The sequence below is a fragment of the Vipera berus genome (genome assembly GCF_964194415.1).
Source record: "Vipera berus genome assembly, chromosome: 6".
NCBI lineage: Eukaryota > Metazoa > Chordata > Lepidosauria > Squamata > Viperidae > Vipera > Vipera berus.
In genome coordinates, this window is record NC_138208.1 from 60,055,216 (window position 1) to 60,079,908 (window position 24,693).

General features: G+C 37.5%; 1 protein-coding gene across 5 annotated transcripts in view; it reads left to right on the plus strand.

Moving 5' to 3' along the window:
• The window catches only part of LOC308669648 (putative RNA-binding protein Luc7-like 2), a 56,542-nt gene that overhangs the window by 22,096 nt on the left and 9,753 nt on the right, over nt 1–24,693 (plus strand). For 2 of the 5 annotated variants that reach the window (XM_081330480.1, XM_081330476.1), the window contains 5 exons: nt 11,487–11,581; nt 19,055–19,153; nt 20,075–20,185; nt 21,054–21,197; nt 23,344–23,520. In XM_081330480.1, the coding sequence (XP_081186606.1) occupies nt 11,487–11,581; nt 19,055–19,153; nt 20,075–20,185; nt 21,054–21,197; nt 23,344–23,520 (626 nt within the window). The other 3 variants (XM_081330477.1, XM_081330478.1, XM_081330479.1) reach the window with 3 other exon arrangements.

The following is a 24,693-nucleotide window of genomic DNA, read 5'->3' on the forward strand; positions in this document are numbered from 1 at the left end:
GAGAAGGATATTGTGAAATATTGAGTTTGTTGGAAGGAATATCAATATAAGAAAAGTGTGTGTGTGTGTGTGTATAAAAATATACAGTCAGGTCCAGAAATATTGGGACATCGACACAATTCTAACATCTTTGGCTCTATACACCACCACAATGGATTTGGAATGAAACAAACACAGTGTGCTTTAACTGCAGACTTGTCAGTTTAATTTGAGGGTATTTACATCCAACTCAGGTGAACGGTGTAGGAATTACAACAGTTTGCATATGTGCCTCCCACTTGGTAAGGGACCAATAGTAATGGGACAATTGGCTTCTTAGCTGTTCCATGGCCAGGTGTGTGATATTCCCTCATTACCCCAATTACAATGTGCAGATAAAAGGCCCAGAGTTCATTTCAAGTGTGCTATTTGCATTTGGAATCTGTTGCTGTCAACTCTCAAGATGAGATCCAAAGAGCTGTCACTATCAATGAAGCAAGCCATCATTAGGCTGAAGAAACAAAACAAACCCATCAGAGAGATAGCAAGAACATTAGGCATGGCCAAAACAACTGTCTGGAACATTCTCAAAAAGAAGGAACGCACCGGTGAGCTCAGCAACACCAAAAGACCCGGGAGACCACGGAAAACAACTTGTGGTGGATGACCGAAGAATTCTTTCCCTCGTGAAGAAAACACCCTTCACAACAGTTGGCCAGATCAAGAACACTCCAGGAGGTAGGTGTATGTGTGTCAAAGTCAACAATCAAGAGAAGACTTCACCAGAGTGAATACACAAGATGTAAACCATTGGTGAGCCTCAAAAACAGGAAGGCCAGATTAGAGTTTGCCAAATGACATCTAAAAAAGCCTTCACAGTTCTGGAACAACATCCTATGGACAGATGAGACCAAGATCAACTTGTACCAGAGTGATGGGAAGAGAAGAGTATGGAGAAGGAAAGGAACTGCTCATAATATAATAATAATAAATAATAATAATAAACCTTTATTGTCAAAGTACAACATGTGTACATTGAGATTAGCTGAGCCTCCCCCCCCCCCAGTGCTCTCTCCCCCCAACACACAGTGACAACAAACCCTCCATCCCACCACACTATGTGAACCAACTACACCACACACCGGCCTCCCAAGTCAATTCTGCATAAGATTATGTCCCATTTAAAAGCCTAACAGCCCACGGATAAAAGCTATTTTTCAGCCTTTTGGTACGGCTGGCTATATTCCTATATCTCCTACTGGATGGTAGGAGAGTAAAGAGATACCGTCCAGGGTGTGAGTCATCCCTGAGAATCTTCCTCACTCTTCCAAGGCAACGAGCCCTGGCGATGTCATCCAGTGGTGTCAGGGAACAGTCCACAATGTCTTGTGCTGTGCTCACTACCCTCTGTAATACTTTCCTATCCGCGGCTGTCAGACCAGCATACCAAACCACAATACCATACGAGAGGACGCTCTCTATAGTAGACCAGTAAAAGAGGGTCATTAGCTGTTGTTCTACCCTGTTCTTCCGCAAGACTCTAAGAAAGTATAAGCATACCACATCATCAGTGGTGGTAGTGTCATGGCGTGGGCATGTATGGCTGCCAATGGAACTGGTTCTCTTGTATTTATTGATGATGTGACTGCTGACAAAAGCAGAAGGATGAAGTCTGATGTGTTTCAGGCAATATTATCTGCTCACATTCAGCCAAATGCTGCAGAACTCATTGGACAGCACTTCACAGTGCAGATGGACAGTGACCCAAAGCATACTGCAAAAGCAACCAAAGAGTTTATGAAGGTACAGAAGTGAAATGTTATGCAATGGCCAAGTCAATCACCTGATCTGAATCCCATTGAGCATGCATTTCACTTGCTGAAGACAAAACTGAAGGGAAAATGCCCCAAGAACAAGCAGGTACTGAAGACAGTTGCAGTAGAGGCCTGGCAGAGCATCACCAGGGATGAAACCCAGCGTCTGGTGATGTCTATGCGTTCCAGACTTCAGGCTGTGATTGACTGCAAAGGATTTGCAACCAAGTATTAAAAAGGGAAAGTTTGATTTATGATTATTATTCTGTCCCATTACTATTGGTCCCTTACCAAGTGGGAGGCACATACAGTACGCAAACTGTTGTAATTCCTACACCGTTCACCTGAGTTGGATGTAAATACCCTCAAATTAAAGCTGACAGTCTGCAGTTAAAGCACATTGTGTTTGTTTCATTCCAAATCCATTGTGGTGGTGTATAGAGCCAAAGATATTAGAATTGTGTCTATGTCCCAATATTTCTGGACCTGATTGTATATATATCTTTCTCCTCCTTTGATAATTCCATTTGCAGTATTTCATAAATCAAACCCCCCTGACCACAGATTCTGTGGTTCTGGCATCTATTAGCAGTTCTTTTCCTGAGGTGGACATGGCTTGCTTGAAAAGGGGGAGGGTGACATTTACAGTGGCTAGCACTCCTGGAAAACATAGATCTGAAAAAGGCTTAAGACAGGGGTGTCAAACTCAATTTCATTGAGGGCCGCATCAGCATTGCGGTTGCCCTCAGGGGGCCGGGTGGGTATGGCCAGGGTGGGCGTGGCCTACTGGGTGGGCATGGCTAGAGTGCGTATGGCCTACGGGGTGGGCATGACCAGCTCTACCTCATTCGCATCAAGGATGCCTATGGGGGCCTGGGCAGGAGTGGGACAGATCTGAGGGTCTCTGGCAGAAAGAGGGTCTCTGGGCCAGGGCCAAGGCAGTGGGGGCCGTTCCCTCACTGTTTCCAGGATGGCTTCGCGGGCCACATGAAACCACTTCGCGGGCCGGATCCGGCCCCTGGGCCTTGTGTTTGACATGTCTGGCTTAAGAGATTTTAAGGAAAGAATTAATTCAACTCAAGTGAAGAACAACTGGAAATACCTTACTTCTTGATATCTCCAGCCAGGAGGAAGGATGAATTGAAAGTATTAAAGCAGGGAAACTTCGGTAACTACAGCTATTGAAATAGCAGAAATGAATAGGAGAAAACAACTTCATGACTCTGTAAGACTATTTCTGCCATCTCCAGATCCATGTAGGGAAAATGAAAATAGGGAGGGAAATGGGATAAAGATTGAAGATGGCAAGACAGGAATCTGGTTTGCAAATAAGAAAAAGCAGTTTTAAAAATCAATGTCAAGAATCTTCAGGGCAGTGAAATGAGTAAGCTAGATGGTTATTGAATCAAACGGCAGAAGAGTGAGCTAGGATTCAAACCTTGGAATTAGCTTTAAAAGTATAGGATTTCTAGGTAGTTGATAAGTATCTTCTATATATGATTTTCTAATTTTGTGCAAGAATTCTACTTATCTAACCTAATTGAGCATATGTCTGAATACACAGAATTGGTAGGAAATTGTCATGAGAATTAGTTCAAGTGTCAGGGTTTTTTATGATTTCTTCACCACGGACCCCCTTTAAATTCCTTTGGTGGCCACAATCCATAGCCATGGACTCCCAAGACTTAACTCAAGATTCAATCATAACATTTCTTCAATCCTTTGCAGACCCCCTGTGACGACATCATGACTCCCCAGTGGTCTGTGGACCACAGGTTGAGAACTACTGATTTAGACCAACACAATATTTCAGAATTAAATTGAAAAGTTACTCTTTAAAATGAAATAAGAGGTTCTGGAAGTCCTTTATTATTGAGTCAGCATTTGTGTAATTTCAAAATTTGTGTCAAATGAACTTTTTTGGGTTTTACAAAATGTTTTCTTAGTATAGAGTACAGTTCTAAGTACACGTTAACATGACTTGAGACGTTTGTGTATTGTTTAAGAGCTTATATGCACTCTCTTACTCATTTTATCATAGCTATGTTTATGACAGTATATAACTGTCTCATAGATGAAGGTTTAAAGAGCTTTAGGCAGAGATATGAAGCAGAACCTATAAGCATCCATACATTGTTGAAGTACAAATACAACCATACAACCACAAGTACAACTGTGGGCCAGAGCAAAAGACAATTATACCTGGAGAACAATGGATTTTCCCCACCTTTTTTAAAAAAATAGAAGTGCAGCTGATCAAGCTATGAGCATTCTTGTGTTATCTTGTTCGCTTATTGATGTGAATCAAGATTTGGACATATGCAGACAAGCTGGCATAAATGCATTATTGCTTCTCTTTATGACGGTGTATCAAGTGACTAAAAGCACTATGTACAGTAGTGGCCAAAATTGTGGAAACCTTTTGGGAAAAGTGTATTTTTGAGGTTTGATGGCTAATAACACCACTTTATTTTGGAGTAGTACCATAAAACTACAGGTGAAATTGGAAAAATTAGAATATCGTGCAAAAGTTCATTTATTTCAGTAATGCAAGTTAAAAGGGGAAACTAATATATGAGATAGACTCATTACATGCAAAGCAAGATAGTTCAAGCCGTGATTTGTCATAATTGTGATGATTATGGCTTACAACTCATGAAAACCCCAAATCCACAATCTCAGAAAATTAGAATATTACATGCAATCAATAAAACAAGGAGTGTACATAGAACAATATTGGACCTCTGAAAAGTATAAGCATGCATATGTACTCAGTACTTGGTTTGGGCCCCTTTTGCAGCAATTACTGCCTCAATGCGGCGTGGCATGGAAGCTATCAGCCTGTAGCACTGCTGAGGTGTTTTGGAAGACCAGGATGCTTCAATAGCAGCCTTCAACTCTTCTGCATTGTTCGGTCTCATGTCTCTCATCTTTCTCTTGGCAATGCCCCATAGATTCTCTATGGGGTTCAGGTCAGGCGAGTTTGCTGGCCAATCAAGCACAGTAATCCCACGGTCATTGAACCAGGTTTTGGTGCTTTTGGCAGTGTGGGCAGGTGCCAAGTCCTGCTGGAAAATGAAGTCAGCATCCCCATAAAGCTCGTCTGTGGAAGGAAGCATGAAGTGCTCCAAAATCTCCTGGTAGACGGCTGCTTTGACCCTGGACTTAATGAAGCACAGTGGACCAACACCAGCAGATGACATGGCTCCCCAAATCAACACAGACTGGAAACTTCACACTGGACTTCAAGCATCTTGCAGTGTGTGCCTCTCCATTCTTCCTCCAGACTCTGGATCCTTGGTTTCCAAATGAGATGCAAAAGTTGCTCTCATCAGAAAAGAGGACTTTGGACCACTGAGCAACAGACCAGGTCTGTTTTTCTTTAGCCCAGGTAAGACACTTCTGACATTGTTTGTTGTTCGGGAGCGGCTTGACAAGAGGAATACGACATTTGAAGCCCATGTCCAGGATCTGTCTGTGTGTGGTGGCTCTTGATGCACTGACTCCAGCCTCAGTCAGTCCACTTCTTGTGAAAGTCCCCAACACTTTTGAATGGCCTTTTCCTCTCCAGGCTGCGGTCATCCCTGCTGCTTGTGCACCTTTTTCTTCCACACTTTTCCCTTCCACATAACTTTCTATTAATGTGCTTTGATACAACACTTTGGGAACATCCAACTTCTTTTGCAATTACCTTTTGAGGCTTTCCCTCCTTATGGAGGGTGTTAGTGATGCTTTTCTGCACAACTGTCAGGTCAGTAGTCGTCCCCATGATTGTGATTCCTACTGAACCAGACTGAGAGACCATTTAAAGGCTCAGGAACCCTTTGCAGGTGTTATGGCTTAATTAGCTGATTAGAATGGGACACTTTGAGCCTAGAATATTGCACCTTTTCACAATATTCTAATTTTCTGAGATTGTGGATTTGGGGTTTTCATGAGCTGTAAGCCATAATCATCACAATTACGAGAAATCATGGCTTGAACTATCTTACTTTGCATGTAATGAGTCTATCTCATATATTAGTTTCCCCTTTTAAGTTGCATTACTGAAATAAATGAACTTTTGCATGATATTCTAATTTTTTGAGTTTCACCTGTATATATCAATGGAAAGATAATTTAATCAAGAATGTAATGCAAACACAGTTTGTTCAATTATCTGTATTCTATGAAACGTTATAGCCAGATAACCAGAAAAAAGAAGCACAATTTGCTTAGGTTGATATCAGGTAGCTTTCGTTCATCTGATTGCAGCCAATGAGCATGAGTGTTTAGAGAGCCAATCAGATGTCACCTTGTTTTGGCAATGAGCCAATCAGATCACAGTAGGATTCAGTTATTGATGTCATGTATTGAAGCTGAGAGGAGGACATTTGTCAATGTGTTATGTGATCGCTATCAAGTTGGTTGGTTTTTTTGGAGTTCTTTTATTTAGTGAGTTTGTAAAACGGAATAAAATTAAAGTAATGGTGCAAAGAGTTGACTGGTTCTCCAGAAAGCAATGTAAAATAGTATTAAGTAAACAAGCCTACAGTTATAAAGAAATTAGAAGAAAAATTGGTAGAAACTTAACCAAAGGTGGCATTTCTAAGTTTTTGAAGAGGCATAAGGAGACTCAGTCACTACAAAACCACACTGGTAAAGGCAGGAAAAGGTGCACAACAGCAAGTGATGATAGAAGAATTAAGAGACTGTGCCTACGTGACAGAAGAAAATCATCTGAGTGTATACAAGATGAAATGGCGCAATGCAATGTGAAGTTGAGTGCAAGGACTGTTCGGTGCAGACTGCAGGAATTTGGCCTAAAATCTAGAATTCCATGGAAAAAAGCAACTTTTGTCTCTCAAAGGTTGAAAAGACTAAACTGGAGTAAAACCCATGTTACCTGGACAGAGAAACAATGGGACAGTGTTATTTGGAGTGATGAGACCAAGATCTCCCTGTTTCTTAGTGATGGCATAAAATAGGTAAGGAGAAGAATTGGAGATGATTTGCATCCTGATTGTATTACATGTACTGTGAAACACACAGTCAGTGTTATGATCTGGGGTTGTATGACATCAAAAGGTGTGGGCAGAATTTGTGTGATTAATGGGTTAGGGTTCACTTCATGGGAAGATGTTGTAAGGCCGTAATTCATGCTAAAGGTTACCCAACTAAGTAGTAACTGACAAGGTGATAATTTATATATATATATATCATTGTTTCTATGATGATAATTTTTGTATATCTTGTTTTTTCTATGGTGAAAATTTTTGTACATCTTGTTTTTCTACGTGTTTCACTTTTCTTTATAACTGCTATTCTAATAGCAAATCCTTCATAAAAGTTATTGCATTACATTCTTGATTAAATTATCTTTCCATTGATATATAATTTTATGGTACTACTCCAAAAAAAGTGGTGTTATTAGCCATCAAACCTCAAAAATACACTTTTCCCAAAAGGTTTCCACAATTTTGGCCACTACTGTAGATGACTTGAGATTTTACTAAAAACTACAGAAATAATAGAATCCTACCAAATCAGGCAGCATCTCTTTCAGTGGGTTGTGTTCCAGGATCACATTCCTCCTGTCCAGACAAAAACCAGACTAAAATTACTGTAGGTAAAAGTATTTTACAAGAATGTATGTAGTTGAGCCTCCACCACTTGTTAATCCAAAAACGTTTTTTGCAACTGATTTATAATTGACAAAAAAAACAGAGTGGAGAATGACTTTAGGAATGGTTACATAATAAATGCAGATATAATTTCTATACAGTATATTGTAGAACAAAATTTACAGAAAAATATATTGTTATTTTTTTAAAAAAAAAGATTTACTAAAAGCAAATGCCGTATATAGTGAGGGTTTGCCATAGAAAATATAATTTGCTGTAGAAAACGTAATTTACCAAATTGTGGCTAGGAGAAAACTGTCTAGATTTGTTTATCAGTCTAAAACTGCTGTTTATGAACAGATGTGAGTGGTTATGTTTTGCATTAGCAGAATCATATTTTCAGAAAAGTATGAAAGTAATCTTTCAAAAACAAAAAAGATTTAAAAGCAGTAAACATACTTGTATACATATATTTCCACATATGCATTTCTAATGACTAATACAAATATTTATGATAATGTTGCTATCTATAATGAGATTTGTTTAAATGAAGGTAATTGCTAGAATACACATTGTTAAAAAATAACTAGAAAAGGAAGATCAGATAATCCTTTGTTGTGGAGTTTTTTAAAACATGCTTTTATTTGTATTTATTTTTTAGCATAGCAATTTCCTAGATCTTCAAGTAACAGTAATCTAGTGAAATATGTACTGTATCTTGTCTTTTATTTTTATCCTTGGTTTAAAGAAAGAAAATAGAAATTGTTTGTGTTGAAAGGATGGCTTTTTAAATGCAGTGTTGGTATAATCAATTACGAAAAGTGTTTTTGAATGATTATTTCTTTAATAATATTTAATAATTAGCATAGCTTTGTAATAAAAGTATTCAAAGTGGCTAAACAAGTTTTAATATCTGCATAAGACTTTCTTAGTGTAAATGCCAAGTGTAATCTTTCTATTACATGAATAGACTGATTCTGCCTACTTGTTATTCTGTGCACAGTGATGCATGCACAATTATGCTAACAGAAAAATATTCTTGTTAATCAGATGTAAAAAGATCACATATGTAATTGGGCATTTATTTTTAAACAATTGATGCTTTTGTCTTTAATATTTGATGTACTACTCTTTTGAAACATAGCTTCTGTTGAAGTAGGAATTTGAGGGATTTGTATAATTGGTTTTGCAAGTAATCATTTAAGTATAGTTACAACAAACAGAATTAAAGGCTATTTGATTGATACACAAATACACACACATATAGTCATGTTTGCTTTTTCAAAGGTAGGGAAGCAGTAATCTAGTCAGCTATCGGAGTGAAAAATATAGGATTTTCCTCTTTCTCAGCTCTTATTCTTTAGATTATTGCTGCTCCACTAACATAGAAACCTCAATCTCTGTGGACATGCTTCTGACACTATCTGTAATAGGGTTACCAGATTAAAATGTTACAATATACATGTAGATTGATTCGTGTTGATGCATTTTGACATGTTAATTTTTGGCATCATCCTAACTATTTTCTTGATAGCATAAAATTAGAATCTGTATAAGCTAAAGAAGATTTCAGTAATAGTAGGAATATCAATAACATTCCTGGGGTAATTATAGTAGGTGAGATGGGAGGAAAATCATGGTTTATATGAAACTAATTATCAAAATAATGAGAAATGTATCCTAATGTATTCAAATAATTGAATGCTTACAACAATAGAACATTAGCTGAAAAAATATGCACACTTTTTTCTATCTAGAAGAATATGTAGTTAAATGTATATATTGTGGGTAGATAATATATTCTTATATTTATTAGTAAAAGACATGAAATTTGATTAGTATTTCCAAATTCCACTAAATTATCATTTGGTGGAGAACATCTTTTAGAGAGCTAATTGTTATTCTCAGGAGATTATGTTGTAAATTAAAAGATAATATAGCAATTGACTTCATGGGATTTTTTTAAAAAATGAGATGCAAATATATAATTGCTTCCATATTTATGAAGTAGTGAAATATGGTTTGGGCCAGACATTTTTTAAAGGAAGTTACTGTTTCTAAAGAACACTAAACTTGTTCGTATACATTCATTATGACAATTGCAAGAATAAATTTCCCTGATCACATAGAATGTACAGTAAAAAGAAAAAGCTGTTTCCCATTTTGCATTCAGTCACCATTGTTATTGAACATTGATGAACAATCTGTATTTCAAAATTTATATTTTAAAATGTTAGATTGCTAATCCATGCAAATATATTTTAATAGTGATTTTGCATTTTGAGATAAGTTTTATCTGGAAACGAATGGGTTTTTAAAATGTAAAGTGTTTGAAGCATGGCTGGAAATATATTTGAAATTCTAGGCACTGGGATACATTTTTAAGCAAATTCCTAGATTGCTTAAAGCAGAAGATGGACAGAACATAGGTACCTAGTAATCAAAATATTTTTCCAGCTATAATTTAGGTAGCTTTTCCTAACAAAATCTCCCTTGAATACAAAGCTGACTCATTGCTACCAGCACAAATAAATACTTCAGGTTTCCTATTACTCTTTACCTTCACAATGTATTTGTAGACACTGTAATTAAAATGCTGGCAGAGTTTATTATATACAAACTGAACAATATAGCCCCTTGTTTTATTTATAAAGGTTCAATGTATCTATGCCTGCCTACTTCATTCTGCAAGGGAGTCTCAGAAAGGCCCTGCATTCGCCGAGCCGTGAGTTATTGCTAACTTTTCAGATGTGTTAATGTGGAACCAACAATTTGTGTCTTTAAAAAGAGAGGAAAATTGGTGGGAAAATATCCCAGTTCCTCATTTTCTGCAGTAGTAGGTGTGGATTTTAAAGACAATTCTAAATTTTCATTAGTATAAAATTACTAAATCTAAAAACCCAGCTTCTGAAAACCTATTGTTGAACTACTCTGAAGCTTTGTGAATTGCTTATTTGACTAAACTTGATAAACATTGATATCAGATACAAATACTTGAGCAGAATACAGCCCATCTGAAAATGTTACATCAGTTCTTTTTTAGGGCAAGTAGTTATTCTGGAATTGCGTAATAGTTTGGTTAGATTAGAAATTTGAAGTGTAGAATTGTTGTATAGGCTTAAATTCTTCCAGGTTTATGAGAATAGGATAGTGGCTATATATTTTTTTATTTTAAACCGTTTTCCTTTTTGGAATGAATAAAGTTGGGATAAAGTTTCAAAACTCTTGGTTTTTTTCCCAGCAGTGATATTCTGCTTCAGTAATTCACCAGTAGGTTTTCATTTTACATAATTATAATTTAAAATACATTTTAAAAAACCCTGGAAATATAAGGATTGTATCTGATTCTGCATCTTTAGACTGAAAATACATTTTATGGAATTATCTTTTTCAAATCTGACACAGTGAATATTCTGCTGCAAATTGTCGTGGGTGAAAAATCTGCAATAAATCAGCCAGTGTTTTGCATATTATTTGGATAAAACTTCCAACCTTGTTCACAGATGTGACTGATTAAACTTGTAATTGAATTTAAATATGTGGTAAGCAAGTTGATGCTTTCGGGTTTGTAAAAGTTTGTAAAAGTTTCAAATTACCTTTAAGAAGTCATAATCAAACAGGATTTCATCTCTCTTGAATAATGCTCTTTGCAGGCATTGTTTTCCCAGTGATACAGTACTTCACATACTGAAATACATACCTTCAATATGTGTTGCCCTTGCCTGAAGTAAAAATTAGATCTTGAAGAACTGACAGCGGGAATTCAGTAAACATCAGAAAATGTGGTATAAATGTTTTGAAGGCTGTTGATGCTAATATAATCAATTTTACTGGGAGTATTAATTTATGCCTTTCATAAATTTGCTTTAAAGGCAATGCATTTTCACCCAGTGTAGAGTTTTTAGTTTTCTTACATTATTTTAGAAACTTGTATCCATTGCAGAGCCTGAAATGATATAGTCTTAATATTTTTCTTTTTGTGAAAAGTAGAATGTTGTTTTGAACAAAAGAGAAAGCATATGAAAAGTATGAATGGTTTATACAATATTATATGATTCTCTAATCGGAAATGTATATTTCTATGTTGCAGGGGATACTACACGTCAGCGAATTAAATTCAGTGATGACAGGGTGTGCAAAAGTCATCTTCTCAACTGTTGTCCTCATGATGTCCTTTCAGGAACAGTGCGTATTCTATATTCATAAATATTATATTCATAAATATTAAATTATAAGTTAAGATATATATATCTCTGCAGAAGTACTCAAGCTCATTTTACATTTGATTGTGTATTTACATTATAAAATTTAGATATAGGGATTTGTAGCAATCTGGATTAAAAGGGGAAAGTGGGATTATGGCACAAATATGGATACATATTGGACATATGAGCAGCAAAGTAAATATAAAATAGATTTTTCTGAGAAAGTGTAATGGCTGTTGCTCAAACACAGGAAAGGACTCTGCTTTTTTAAAGAGATGGTGACAAGTGTGACATGAGAATCAACATAGGTCCTGCATAACGTTTTTGCTTTGAATCCAGATTGCTTAATAAAATACAGTATGTTGCATTATATTTATGCTGAAATTGGAAATAAAAACAAGTATATCATGAAGCATTTAACAAAAACATAAAACCTGAATGCATGAACAAATAGCAGTTTTTACTCCTCTAATAATATAAATTCTAAATAATACTATAGAAAATTATGTGAACTGTTGTCCAGAATTCAGTTAATCTGGTAAATACAATATATTTGCTTTTTCACCAAACTAGAAACCTCAGCTCAGTTTCTAGTTTGGTGAAGTATTTTTCATGCTAACCTTCCATTGAAAGATATTTTTCTGTATTTTTATGTACTGTTATTTTCTGTTTGTCCATATTTTTCAATTATCAACTTCCTTTGCAAAAGATATTCTTCAATTTTATCAAGTACTATTATTCCCTTCTGTTCTCTTCCGCTAGATAACATCATGACTTTGAATAAAACAGATTTAAATTCTGAACTTCATAATTGAAGATATCCAGAATTTTACACCGTTTGCATATTTGTTCATTCTCTATACCCTTTGGGTTTATATTAATACTAATAATATTTAATAATTTAATATAATTAATTCACATTTGGGATAAAATTGTTTATCACGATGCAAGCCAATGATTTAAAATTGACCAGACCTTATTAGCAGTAGAATTCAAGTAGTAATGGAATACTTTGCATGTGTCATAGAAGGTTATTGCATTCATAATTTAAATACTTCATATTAAGACATTGACTGAAAATAGTTACCCATGGTATCACTTGTAAGAAACATTTCACACAGTTTGATATCAATGGCACCTGATAAAATTGTTCCAAGGAATGTTTTGTTCTTCAAATTGCTATTTGGCTGCCTCTATTTTATTTTTGCAATTGATATATGGAATGTTCTTGTTTGACAAGTTTTATTATAAAAGTCTACCTCAGTATTTTCAGTGTAATTGAACTTGGGGATATAGAATAATCGCCATGATTATAATTAGCTTTTGCTGGTCTTAGAAGTCAACTGATATAACATACAGAACTGAAAAACAGGAATTCAGTTTAAGAAAAATCCTAAATATCTGAATAAAATTTTTATATATCTCCCAAGGTAGAAAAATAAATAACAAAATAAATTTTAATTCATGCTTTTGGATACTTGTTAATTAACTGCTAAGGAATCAGTAAAGCTAATGTATTATTTTCCTTTTTTAAAAAAATTCCATTTATATCCCGCCCTTCTCCGAAGACTCAGGGTGGCTTACAAGCTTAGCAGTAGCCTTCATTCTATGTATATGCCTGCTTATTAGGGCTTTCGCGCCCCCCCCAGCGGCATTATTACAAAGTCAGCTTAATTGCCCCCAACAATCTGGGTCCTCATTTTACCTACCTTGGAAGGATGGAAGGCTGAGTCAACCTTGAGCCTGGTGGGATGCGAACCTGCACTAATTGCAGGCAGCTGGTGTTACTTAAGGAGGCATTAGCCCACTGCTCCACCAAGGCTCTTCTGTTTAACCAGTTAGCATACAAAAATGCACAAAGAGAAAGATTTAAGGCAAAATAAAATAGGTTTGTCACCGTGAAACATGCTACAATTTAAATAAATCTAATTTTTATGGCTAAACCATAAGTTAACAGCCCTCCAAATTTATGTGGAATCTGAATTGCAAGTAATCATTTGGCAGTTTTTGCCAATATATAACTTTAATTTTTTCCCAAACGCCATCCAGAACCTGTGCTTTTTTGCTGCTTGTGGCTCTAATTTTAATGACTGTCTGCTTTTACTAAAACTGCATTCAACATCTTTAAGGTTCTATTGCTTTATCACTTTTTGCCAGCCTCAAGTTTTTATTGATTAATTGATTAGATTAGTATCCTGCAAAGCTCAGGAAGGCTTTAGGGCAGGCATGTCAAACTGCCGGCCCACAGGCTAGATGCACCATACTGAAACCGCACCCACCCCGTTGCTGGCAATGGGGGAAAAGTCACAATATATCGTACAACGTCACGTGACTCGCGAGTATGATATGCCTGCTTTAGGGTGACAATCTTCCTATAGCAATAGCCTGCTAAGGTGGTTCATCTGTGAGAATGAGTGGCTTGATTGCACACAGTGAATTTCCAAGAGTGTAAATGGACTTACCTCTAAGTCTTTTCATTCCAGATCTTAACAACACAACACTGGATCTGAACAAAGTGAACACTGAATTTAAATTAAATTGGTAATGCTACAGTTCTGCTGAAGTCAGTGAAATATGTTAATTATTGTTAACTTGTTCTCATTGATTTAAAATGGTTAAAAAGCTTAGTTACCACAAAAGATAATTCTGGGGCCATTGAAATGAAGGACTTCTATGATCCTTGCTTTTTATTCATAAAAGGGAGGGAGAGAAATATTTGTACATGTGGCATTTTATCACCATCATTTCTCTGGAAACCTCTTTGGTGTTGTTGTTCATTTCTTATGATTTCTAATACTGGAAGAGTACTGTCCTTGAACAAATTTCATTGAAGAAGAGATCGAAAGTCTCTGTTTATCTTCCAAGAATGATAGCTAGAAAATCCTACATTCTCTGGTATATATTGTCCCAGGAATCCTTTATTTAAAACCAAATGCATAGCATTTCATAAATTTGTTTAGTATGTATTATTGTGGTGGTAGTAAACACCACATTACCACTTCTGTTTAAACTACTAAACTGATATTTGCATTTTGTGTTAGGGTAGAATTACAGTTCAATTTTTAGGAAAGATTTGGGACTAGTTTTTTGTTTAGGAAGACATGAATTTTCTTATAATGTACATCAAAAATTATACCTATAGAAATAAAAGTTATAAATGCAGAAATATTTTGTGTCATACAGGCATCAAGGAGAAGAGAAAACAGTGAAAAAAATTATTGTGTATTTTATTTAATCTATGGGGTGGGGGAGGTATGCATCTGACTCAGTGTTAACTCCTGGACAATTCCCTGAAGTTTTCTTGGAAAGATTTCAGAAGTGTCCAAAAGGTGCTTTTTCAAGAGGCATTTGGGCTGGCTTGTTTTTCTTTGAAGACATTTTGCTTCTCATCCAAGAAGCTTCTTCAGTGCTGACAGGACGGTGGAGAATGGAAGTATTTATATTCCTTGCAGGGAGCTGGTCATTTGCATTCTTTTAGAAAGTTGTTGAGGCCACTGGGGATTTGTCAGGGTGACCTGAGTAGTGCAAATGGGTGTGGAGCCCTCTTGGAAGTGCTGAAAGAACTGTGTTGTGGAGCGGTGCTTTCTGCATGAGCTTTTCTGCCCTGTATCTCTTCACTGTTGAACTCAGGAGCAGGCTGTTGGGGATGACTCTGTGTTGTCTGCATCTGAAACTGAAGCAAAATGGTTCCTGTAAGTCTGCAATTTTTTCTGGAAATCTGCTCGTGCTCCAGTACCATTCGAAGGGTGTTCAGCCTAAAGTACATAGCTAAATGTCTATAGAGATTGTCAGTCATCCAGATCATGGTTGTCCCAAAGGCACTTTTTCAAGCGGCAACTGGACTTGCTAGTTTTTCTTTGAAGACATTTTACTTCTCATCCAAGAAGCTTCTTCAACTCTGACTGATGTTTTCTCCCCTGTGTCTCTTGACTGTTTCCTCAAAAATAAGACTTAGTCTTATATATTTTTTTGCCTCTAAAAGAGGCACCAGGTCTTATTTTTGGGGGACTGCCGCAGCCAGACCTCCCATTCCCCAACACCTGTTGCACTGCTGTCTGAGTTCTGCGGTTGCACACCACGTGGCTCATCGCACCTATTGCGCCACTGTTGCCATCAAAGCAGGAGGCCGCATGGCTTGTTGTGTTGCTTTGCACCACTGCTGCTGCTTGTCTCGATCAATGTGATGAGCCTTGCAGCCTCTTGCTGCGAGCAGTGGTGGATCGGCGTGATGAGCCTTGCAGCCTTTTATTTTTTATTTTTTTTAAAATTCCATTTATATCCCGCCCTTCTCCGAAGACTCAGGGCGGCTTACAAGCTTAGCAGTAGCCTTTACCCCAAGCGGCAGCAGTGACACAAGCCACACAGTGTCCTGCCGCTAATGGCGGCAACGGCGCAGTTTGTACAATGAGCACATGGCATGCCACGAGTGGCGGCAGCAGTGTGATCTGCGCAATGAGCCACGCAGCCTCCTTCAACCAGCAACCCTACAACATACAGTGTAAGAACTGCAACAACCACTATGTAGGACAAGCAGGCAGAAGACTGGCAGAATGCATCCATGAACATCAACTGGCAGTCAAAAGGCATGATAAAAATTGTTTAATTTCACAACATTTAACCATAATTTCAATTGGGAAAATGTGACAATCCTAGACCAGTCCAAATCCAAAAATGCCAAGAAATTTCTAGAAGCCTGGCACTGACAAGTCAGCCATCAATAGACACGTAAGATATTAACATCTACAGACTATGCAAAAGAGACAATTAACCAGCCCCAATGTGAAAAAGACTCCAGCACCTTCCCACTCAGCACTCAGATCAGCATAGATTAACTCCAAGGTCAACTTCAGACCAACAATCAAGTAAGCAATACTCCAACCAAGAAACTGCTAAAGAGCCTTTAGTAAACAGCCCAATCAAAGAATCCCTAAGACTGCCCCCACCCACACAGAGAGGCAAGACCCCAGAATATAAACTGACAGCAAACAGCACTCCTTACTAGCGCTGATGATGTTACCTAGTTAGGGTAATGAAATGTCTGCAAAAAAACAAGCTCAGAGAGCACCAAAGACCCCTCATTACATTCAACCCAACCCATTGTTGGGGAAACTAGAAGTTTAGAATATTAATAAGTACATTGCTTGAATTGACCAAAAAAAGGTGAGATAAAAAAAATAAATGTATTAGGCCTGAAAGATAAGCAAAAACTTAGAAAAATAGAGAAGAGTGTACCAGGCAACCAATAGTGCACCAATAGAAAAGGAGCTGTCAAGTAACTGGGCATAACCACATGACTATCTGCTTCCTGATCAAGAATAACCTTGACCTGTATAGAAATCACTAAACAGACTGTGTACCAGGGTAGGAAGATCAAAGGACAATTTTAAGAAAATGGAACTTCCCTATAGAAGATATTTTTTGTGAATGTGGAGAACAGTCCATCTCATATATGCTATGGTGTATGCATATGATGTTCTTCAACATGCACACAGGAAGACCTCATGCTGGTGATAGGAAATGCTGTTGATGTGGCCTAATACTCGGCAAATGTCATCTAGTTTTAATCCTATTTATTTTACATACTTTTCATATGTGCTATATCTATGACCTATTTACACTTATTTTAGCTGCTTAGTATTGAATTGTATATGTCCATAATTTGAAGATGCTTCTGACATGAATAAAGATAAAAAACACTTAATATGCATCATTACTATTATTATTTGAAGTTATGTCCTCCATCTTATTTTTCCCCACCTCAAGTAAGGTAAATTGGACTGAAAGTGACTGATCCAAAGTCACCTAGTGACCTTCTGTGGCTGAAGATTGACTGGAATCGGGTCTCTACTTCCTAGTCCAACACGTTAATCACTAAATTGACTCTCAATTAATCAAAACAGTTTTCTCTACCCTTTTACTAGTCTTAATTTCTCATAAAAGAGTTGTTCATTGGACTTGAGTATTAATGCGATATTACTGATAATCATAAATACGGAAGGTAGTCTTTCACATAAAATCATTTTATCATAAAGATACTTCTAAAGTATCCATTCTTTAAAGCAGTTGATATCAAAACTCTTCATTTTTAAATCTGTATATATTGGAGTGATCGCTCACTTTTTGATATCCATATAACTAATAGTAAATTGGCTGATGAAAGTAGTGAATTTAATTATAATGTTTTCATTATGGACAGTGCTAAAGATTATCAAGCAGATTTCTTGTGCAAAAACTTATTGCAAATGACCTACAGGTAAAATAGGGTTTATAACTTTAAATTGTCTGTTTGGACTTGGATCTTTTGCTTCCTTTACCTTTTTTCTTGTCTACACTTTACCTGCCCAGTATAGTAGTTTCTGTATTCTCCTACTCATATTAGAGCTAGAAAAGTAGGGAAAGCTTTGGTGGCTTTGTTTAGTAAGCCAAGGAAGGAAAGAAACTGACAACGGGGAATAAGGGGAACCCAATAAACAATTCAGAATGACTAGGAATCCCTAGGCATAAATTACAGTGGAAAAAGGATCAGGCAACTTAGTTGCTAAAGAGAGTTTTGAAAGAGAGAAGAGAAATGCAGTGTGTTTCATCTGTGGTGTTTTCTGTATATAGCCACCCAAAATCACCTTATTGTTGAGAGAAGCGATATATAAATGTAATAAATAATTGCTTCAGATTTTTATGAGAGCTAAATGCGTAAGTTTTAAATCATATTATAAAATATAAAATTTGCATTTCATTTCTCCCCTGTCCAAGTTATAGTACCAGCCACTTTAAACTGTAAACCTTTGTAATATTATTTATCTATTAATAGAACATACATGGTTGCCCCTCTCATATAATGATCACAGACAGTAAAAACAGACATCCTTTCCATCATGCTCCAGACCAAATAGCCTTCTGGCTCAAGCTCCATCCTAGTCCATTTGTTCTTATGAAAGGACATATATTCAAACCTAGTTTTTAATTGGACCTAAAGTAATACAATAGAGAACCAGTTTGGTGTAGCAATTAAAACACCAGGATCATGAGTTCTAGTTCACAGACCCAATCACACTGTTTCAGCCCTAGGAAGAACACAATGGCAATCCATATCTGAAATTGAAAAAAGTAATACAATGGACATTATGTATGTTTCCCTTAACAAATTTGATTTGTTAAGCATACTAGCTTGTAAGGAAAATATGCAAGAACTGAAAGGAAAGCTCTTTCTTCCTAAGAGGAGGAAATTCTGCTAAGATTGCTTTATTTTTTATTTAAGTGTATTGATCTATTGTTCCAGTACGGTGTCACTGAGACTTTGGGACTTTTAATGATGTGACTGATCACTTTTAAACAAAATTTGTGTAGTAATTTAAAATATATAGGTACACCCTTTGAATATTGAAATAAGAATATAATTTGTATCCATTTAGTATTTCCTTGTAAAATTGCCCTTTTGTGTTATCTTGTGTTTCAGAGGATGGATCTTGGAGAATGTCTGAAGGTGCATGATTTGGCGTTAAGAGCAGATTATGAAATTGCATCAAAAGAGCAAGACTTTTTTTTTGAACTTGATGTATGTTCTATCACGAAATTATCTTTGTATTATAAAGAATGGAAAGAGAATTGATAGTGCTAACATCTGGTCAAATTGTGCATTATTGTAGAATATTTAATATAGAATTAATTTAGAATTTCTGACAGTTATTAGTAAAGTATGCAATTATTTGAAGCTGAAGTAAGAAAGGTGTTTCATTTGAAATTAAAGTGGTAAAGGGCTTCAGATTTGCACATGATCTTAGTGCCTTGAAGAAGTCATGCATTTTCCTAGTGTGACATGGTAGTTACAGTGTCCTACTTCTTCTAACTAGCTTAGGGAAAAAAGTGGAACACACACTAAGGCCAGTAGATTACACAATAAAAATCACAAACCTTTTCTATAATAAAAAGCCGTCCAGAGTCCCTTTATCAGGAAGACAGGCATCATATAATTTTAGTAAAGATTTTACATGTAGACACACATAGACACACAGAGAGAGGAGGGGAGTTGAAACAGTTGAATACAGAGCCTTCGGATTTTTACAGTAGATATTCTGAAACCATCCAATTATAGCTAATTTCTTAGGATATTTGAATAACTTGAATCTTCAGAATGTGAAATCTTCATTCCCATTTTTGTTTTGTTTTAATTTCTGTTAACTTGCCAGTTCTAAATGTGATATATACAACTCTCCTCAAAATGATTGTTCTCATCTGTTTGATCGAATATTTGTGAAAATACAAGTGTTGATGTGGTTATTACCTTGAACGTAAGAATTCATGTAACTATGGTCTCAATTTTATTTGTTTTACAATCTTCCAGAAAAGTATTAAATATAATTAAACCAGTAATTTGTACATTATTTAATATGTATAATTTAATTCTACTGTTAATTTTTGCATTCTGGAAAATGCTTATTTACAGTACAGTATGATACTTTTCCGATTTATATGTTAGGCAATGGATCACCTGCAGTCATTCATTGCTGACTGTGATAGGAAAACTGAAGTGTCAAAGAAAAGACTGGCTGAAACTCAAGAAGAGATCAGTGCTGAAGTTGCAGCCAAAGTAAGTACTTAATATTTACTCATTACAGGGTTTTCCGTAAGGACTTCTAATTTGGTTTTATATATAGCATTATATTTATATAGAAGAATTTTGGAAGTCCCATTTTATATCAAATTAGTGGGTAACAAAAGACAATATGCAGAAAATGATGCACAGATTTTTCATAGCTGAGCAAAGACTTGGTTTTGATTTTTAGTTTTGTGTGAAACTATGTATGTGTATGCATACGTATAGATGCCTACATGTACATATTTGTGCATTACAAGGGGTTTTGAATTGAATTCAAAATGGGATATATTGGTGTGTAGCAGTGAATGCAAAATTCCAAATTATTTTTTTTCTTGTCTATAAGAAGAGGCAGTTGAATATAGCTTCTTTTTGCCTGTCTGTCTGTAGGAATAAACATTATAGTGCCTTGAAATTACAACTCTCACAGTCCATGGCTACTGACTTGCTTGGCTGGGGCTGTTGAAGTTTGAACTTTTGAAGGACACTAATTACCCATCTTTGTCTTAGTGATATGAAGATGCTTTTGTTTATAAAAATAACATGAGCAGGAATGAAAACATTCCCATGCCACAGTTAATTTATTTAATATTAATTCATTTTCAGTATTGTAAATTTTGAAATATTGCTTTTTTCATATTCAAGTACTATAAGCAACATATATAAACATTTCTATTTATTATTGTTCAAAATCTGCATAGAGCATTCATAGCATAATAAGCCAGAGTACCCTGGAAAAGGGAACGGCTAACTGAACAGAAGCACTTCATCCTGCAGTGTCATTGCTTTATATTGATATGGCTTCTAAATAGTGATTATTAGTAATATTAGCAAGTGTAAATATTGCTTTTCTCTCTGAAAGGCTGAACGAGTCCATGAATTAAATGAGGAAATAGGAAAACTGCTTGCTAAAGTTGAACAACTTGGAGCTGATGGAAATGTGGAAGAATCTCAGAAAGTAATGGATGAAGTAGAGAAAGCAAGAGCAAAGAAAAGAGAAGCAGAGGTAATCTGATTGTGTACAAAAGTATATTCTTTCAGTTAGTCCTGGAAGAAGTTGATAACAAAGAATATTTAAACTATATTCTTTGTTCTCAAAATGCACACACACATCAAGTGTTTAACTTTATTAACAACCTTTTTGGCGAAGGTTGTTGAGAGTGTGGTGGCGCATCAGCTTCCTCTGTTCCTGGAGGAAACTGATTATCTGGACCCGTACCAATCGGGTTTCAGGCCCGGATACAGCACAGAGACGGCATTGGTCGCGCTGGTGAATGGAGGGCTAGGGACAGGGGTTGCTCCTCTGTCCTGGTCCTATTAGATCTCTCAGCGGCTTTTGATACCATTGACCATGGTATCCTACTGAGGCGTCTCAGGGGGTTGGGAGTGGGAGGCACCGTTTTACGGTGGTTCTCCTCCTACCTCCTGGGCCGCTCGCAGTCGGTGTTGACGGGAGGGCAGAGATCCGCCCCGAGGCCTCTCATTTGTGGAGTTCCTCAGGGGTCGGTTCTCTCGCCCCTCCTGTTCAACATCTATATGAAGCCGCTGGGTGAGATCATTCGTGGTTTCGGGGTGGGGTATCATCAGTACGCTGATGATACCCAACTTTTTCTTTCCACCCCGAACCAACCCAGCGATGCCCTCGCCGTGATGTCCCGGTGCCTGGAGGCAGTCCAGGTCTGGATGGGGAGAAACAGGCTTCATCTCAATCCCGCCAAGACTGAGTGGCTGTGCATATCGGCATCTCGGGTCAACCAGACTATTCCATCTCTAACGATGGGGGGGTGAGGTGTTACCGCCCGTTGATAGGGCTCGCAACTTGGGCGTCCTCCTGGATTCACGACTCAATTTTGAAGACCATATAGGAGCCGTGACCAGGGGGGCTTTTGCCCAGGTTCGCCTGGTGCGCCAGTTGCAACCCTATCTGGACCGAGATGCCCTACGCACAGTCACTCATGCGCTCGTGACCTCCCGTTTGGACTACTGCAACGCTCTCTACATGGGGCTGCCCTTGAGGACCACTCGGAGGCTTTAGCTGGTGCAGAATGCGGCCGCGCGAGTTGTGATGGGGGTCTCCCGATACTCCCATGTAACACCTCTACTCCGCGAGCTGCATTGGCTTCCGGTTGCCCTCCGGGTGAGATTCAAGGTGCTGGTGATGACCTATAAAGCCCTACATGGCTTGGGTCCGGGATATCTGAGGGAACACCTGCTGCCGGCATCAAGTTCCCTTCGTCCAGTGCGCTCCCACAGGGAGGGTCTTCTCAGGGTGCCACCGGTAAGAGATTGCCGGCGGACGACACCCAGGGATAGGGCCTTCTCAGTGGGGGCGCCTGCCCTTTGGAACCAGCTGCCAGTGGAGCTGAGGACTGCCCCCGACCTCCGTTCATTCCGCCGGGACCTGAAGACCTGGCTCTTCGAGCTCTCTGGCCCAGGCTGAGGATTAATCTTTTTAACTGGGGTTTTACTTATACAGGGATAAATTTAATTTTTTTTAAACTTGTTTTTAACTTTTGTATTTTGGTTTTTAATTACCCTGTAAACCGCCCTGAGTCCTTCGGGAAAGGGCGGTATATAAATGTAATAAAATAAATAAATAAATAAATTTGTGGCTTATCTCAGTTTTTTATTAGGCACAATGAACTTGTGCTACTTCTTTCCCTTTATGAAGCCTAGCACATAGAGAAAGGAATCCCTCTACATGTCAGAATATTTCCTTAATCTGATTCTGGTAAACTATCACTAATTATATTCCTGAGCAAAATTCCTTGATACCAGAAGGATTCGTAAAAAGATGGAACATACTCAGTGGTTTTCATTCATCACAAAATATTGTTTCAATTGGGAAATACATTTTTTAAAGGGGAGAGGGGGAGAAAATAGTACAGATGAATAGCCTGCTATAATCCCTTCAATTTACAGTATATTTAGTGTACTGTCCTGAACAAGAACTTTTCTTTTTTGAAGAATTTTGCTTATTTACAGATATCAGTTATTACTCTTACAATACCTTCTGTTTGTTTTATTTTAATCAGGAAAACAAAAACATAACACATTCAAAGGGCTAAATCAATCAGCTATTGTTGATTCTGTACTTATTAAGGATGTAGGTTGTTCATAGCTTAAGAGACATATTTTGATGCATCTTCTAGGAAGTGTACCGGAATTCCATGCCTGCTTCCAGTTTCCAGCAGCAAAAGCTACGGGTCTGTGAAGTATGCTCAGCCTATCTTGGCCTACATGACAATGACCGGCGACTTGCTGATCATTTTGGAGGAAAATTGCACTTGGGTTTTATTGAAATAAGAGAAAAGCTCGAAGAACTAAAGGTAAGCTTATATTTCTCTTTTCCAGCAGTTGTTAATTATCAGACTACTTCAGTAATGTCCTGTTGAAATTAATATAATGCAGTTGAAAAAGAGGAGCTTCCTCAAAAAACAAAATAGTATAAATAGTCCTTTACTGCCTTTCAAACAAGAAATGGACTTAAATTTGTATTTGTGACTAAGCCAGGAGTGTAGAAGTGTAGTTCCAAAAGTGATGCCATATACTACATTCATAATGTTGATAACATGGCCTGTCAGTGTTGCATCATCATTTGAGTATTCTTTTCAAAGAGAGAGTTGGGTACTCAGACCAGATTGAAAGAACAGAAAAGCAAACAACTGCAAGCTGGAACATTTTTGGAGCTGATAGTGACTTTCGGAGAGTGTTTGGCAATTGAGTAAGGGTATATATGGGATTTTTTTTGTAGGGAAAAATAGAAAACCGGAGTACTATATACATCATCTTGAGTTGCTAAAGGGAAGGTTATGAGCATATTATAATTCTTACAAAGATTGAAAGAGTAAATGTAAACAAATAACCAAAATACAAATTGTATTATAATCATACGCTCTCTTGTCATTCAACTCAAACTTAGTAGCAGAGGATTGGAAGGGTATATCTAGTCCAATGGTGGCGAACCTTTTAGAGACCAAGTGCCCAAACTGCAACCCAAAACCCACTTATTTATTTTTTATTTATTTTTTATTTTAATTCCATTTATATCCCGCCCTTCTCCGAAGACTCAGGGCGGCTTACAAGCTTAGCAGTAGCCTTCATTCTATGTACCGTATATACTTGAGTATAAGCCGAATTTTTCAGCCCACTTTTTGGGCTGAAAAATTCCACTTCGGCTTATACTCCAGTCAACAAAAAAAACTTACCGAGGACTTGTGCGCGGCCGAGGCTTTGGTGCTTCCGGGATCGCGCGCACCTCTCCCAAGCCACCGCCGTCCGGAGACCTGCCGAAGTTTGGGGAGGTTTGGGGAGGTGCGCGCGCACCTCCCCAAACCTCCCCAAACGTCGGCAGGTCTCCGGACCTCCGCGCCCTGCCTGCCTGCTTCTTTCCGCAGCGGAAAGAAGCAGGCAGGCAGGGCGCGGAGGAACGGAGACCTGCCGACGTTTGGGGAGGTTTGGGCGCCTCCCCAAACCTCCCCAAACGTCGCCGGGTCTCCGTT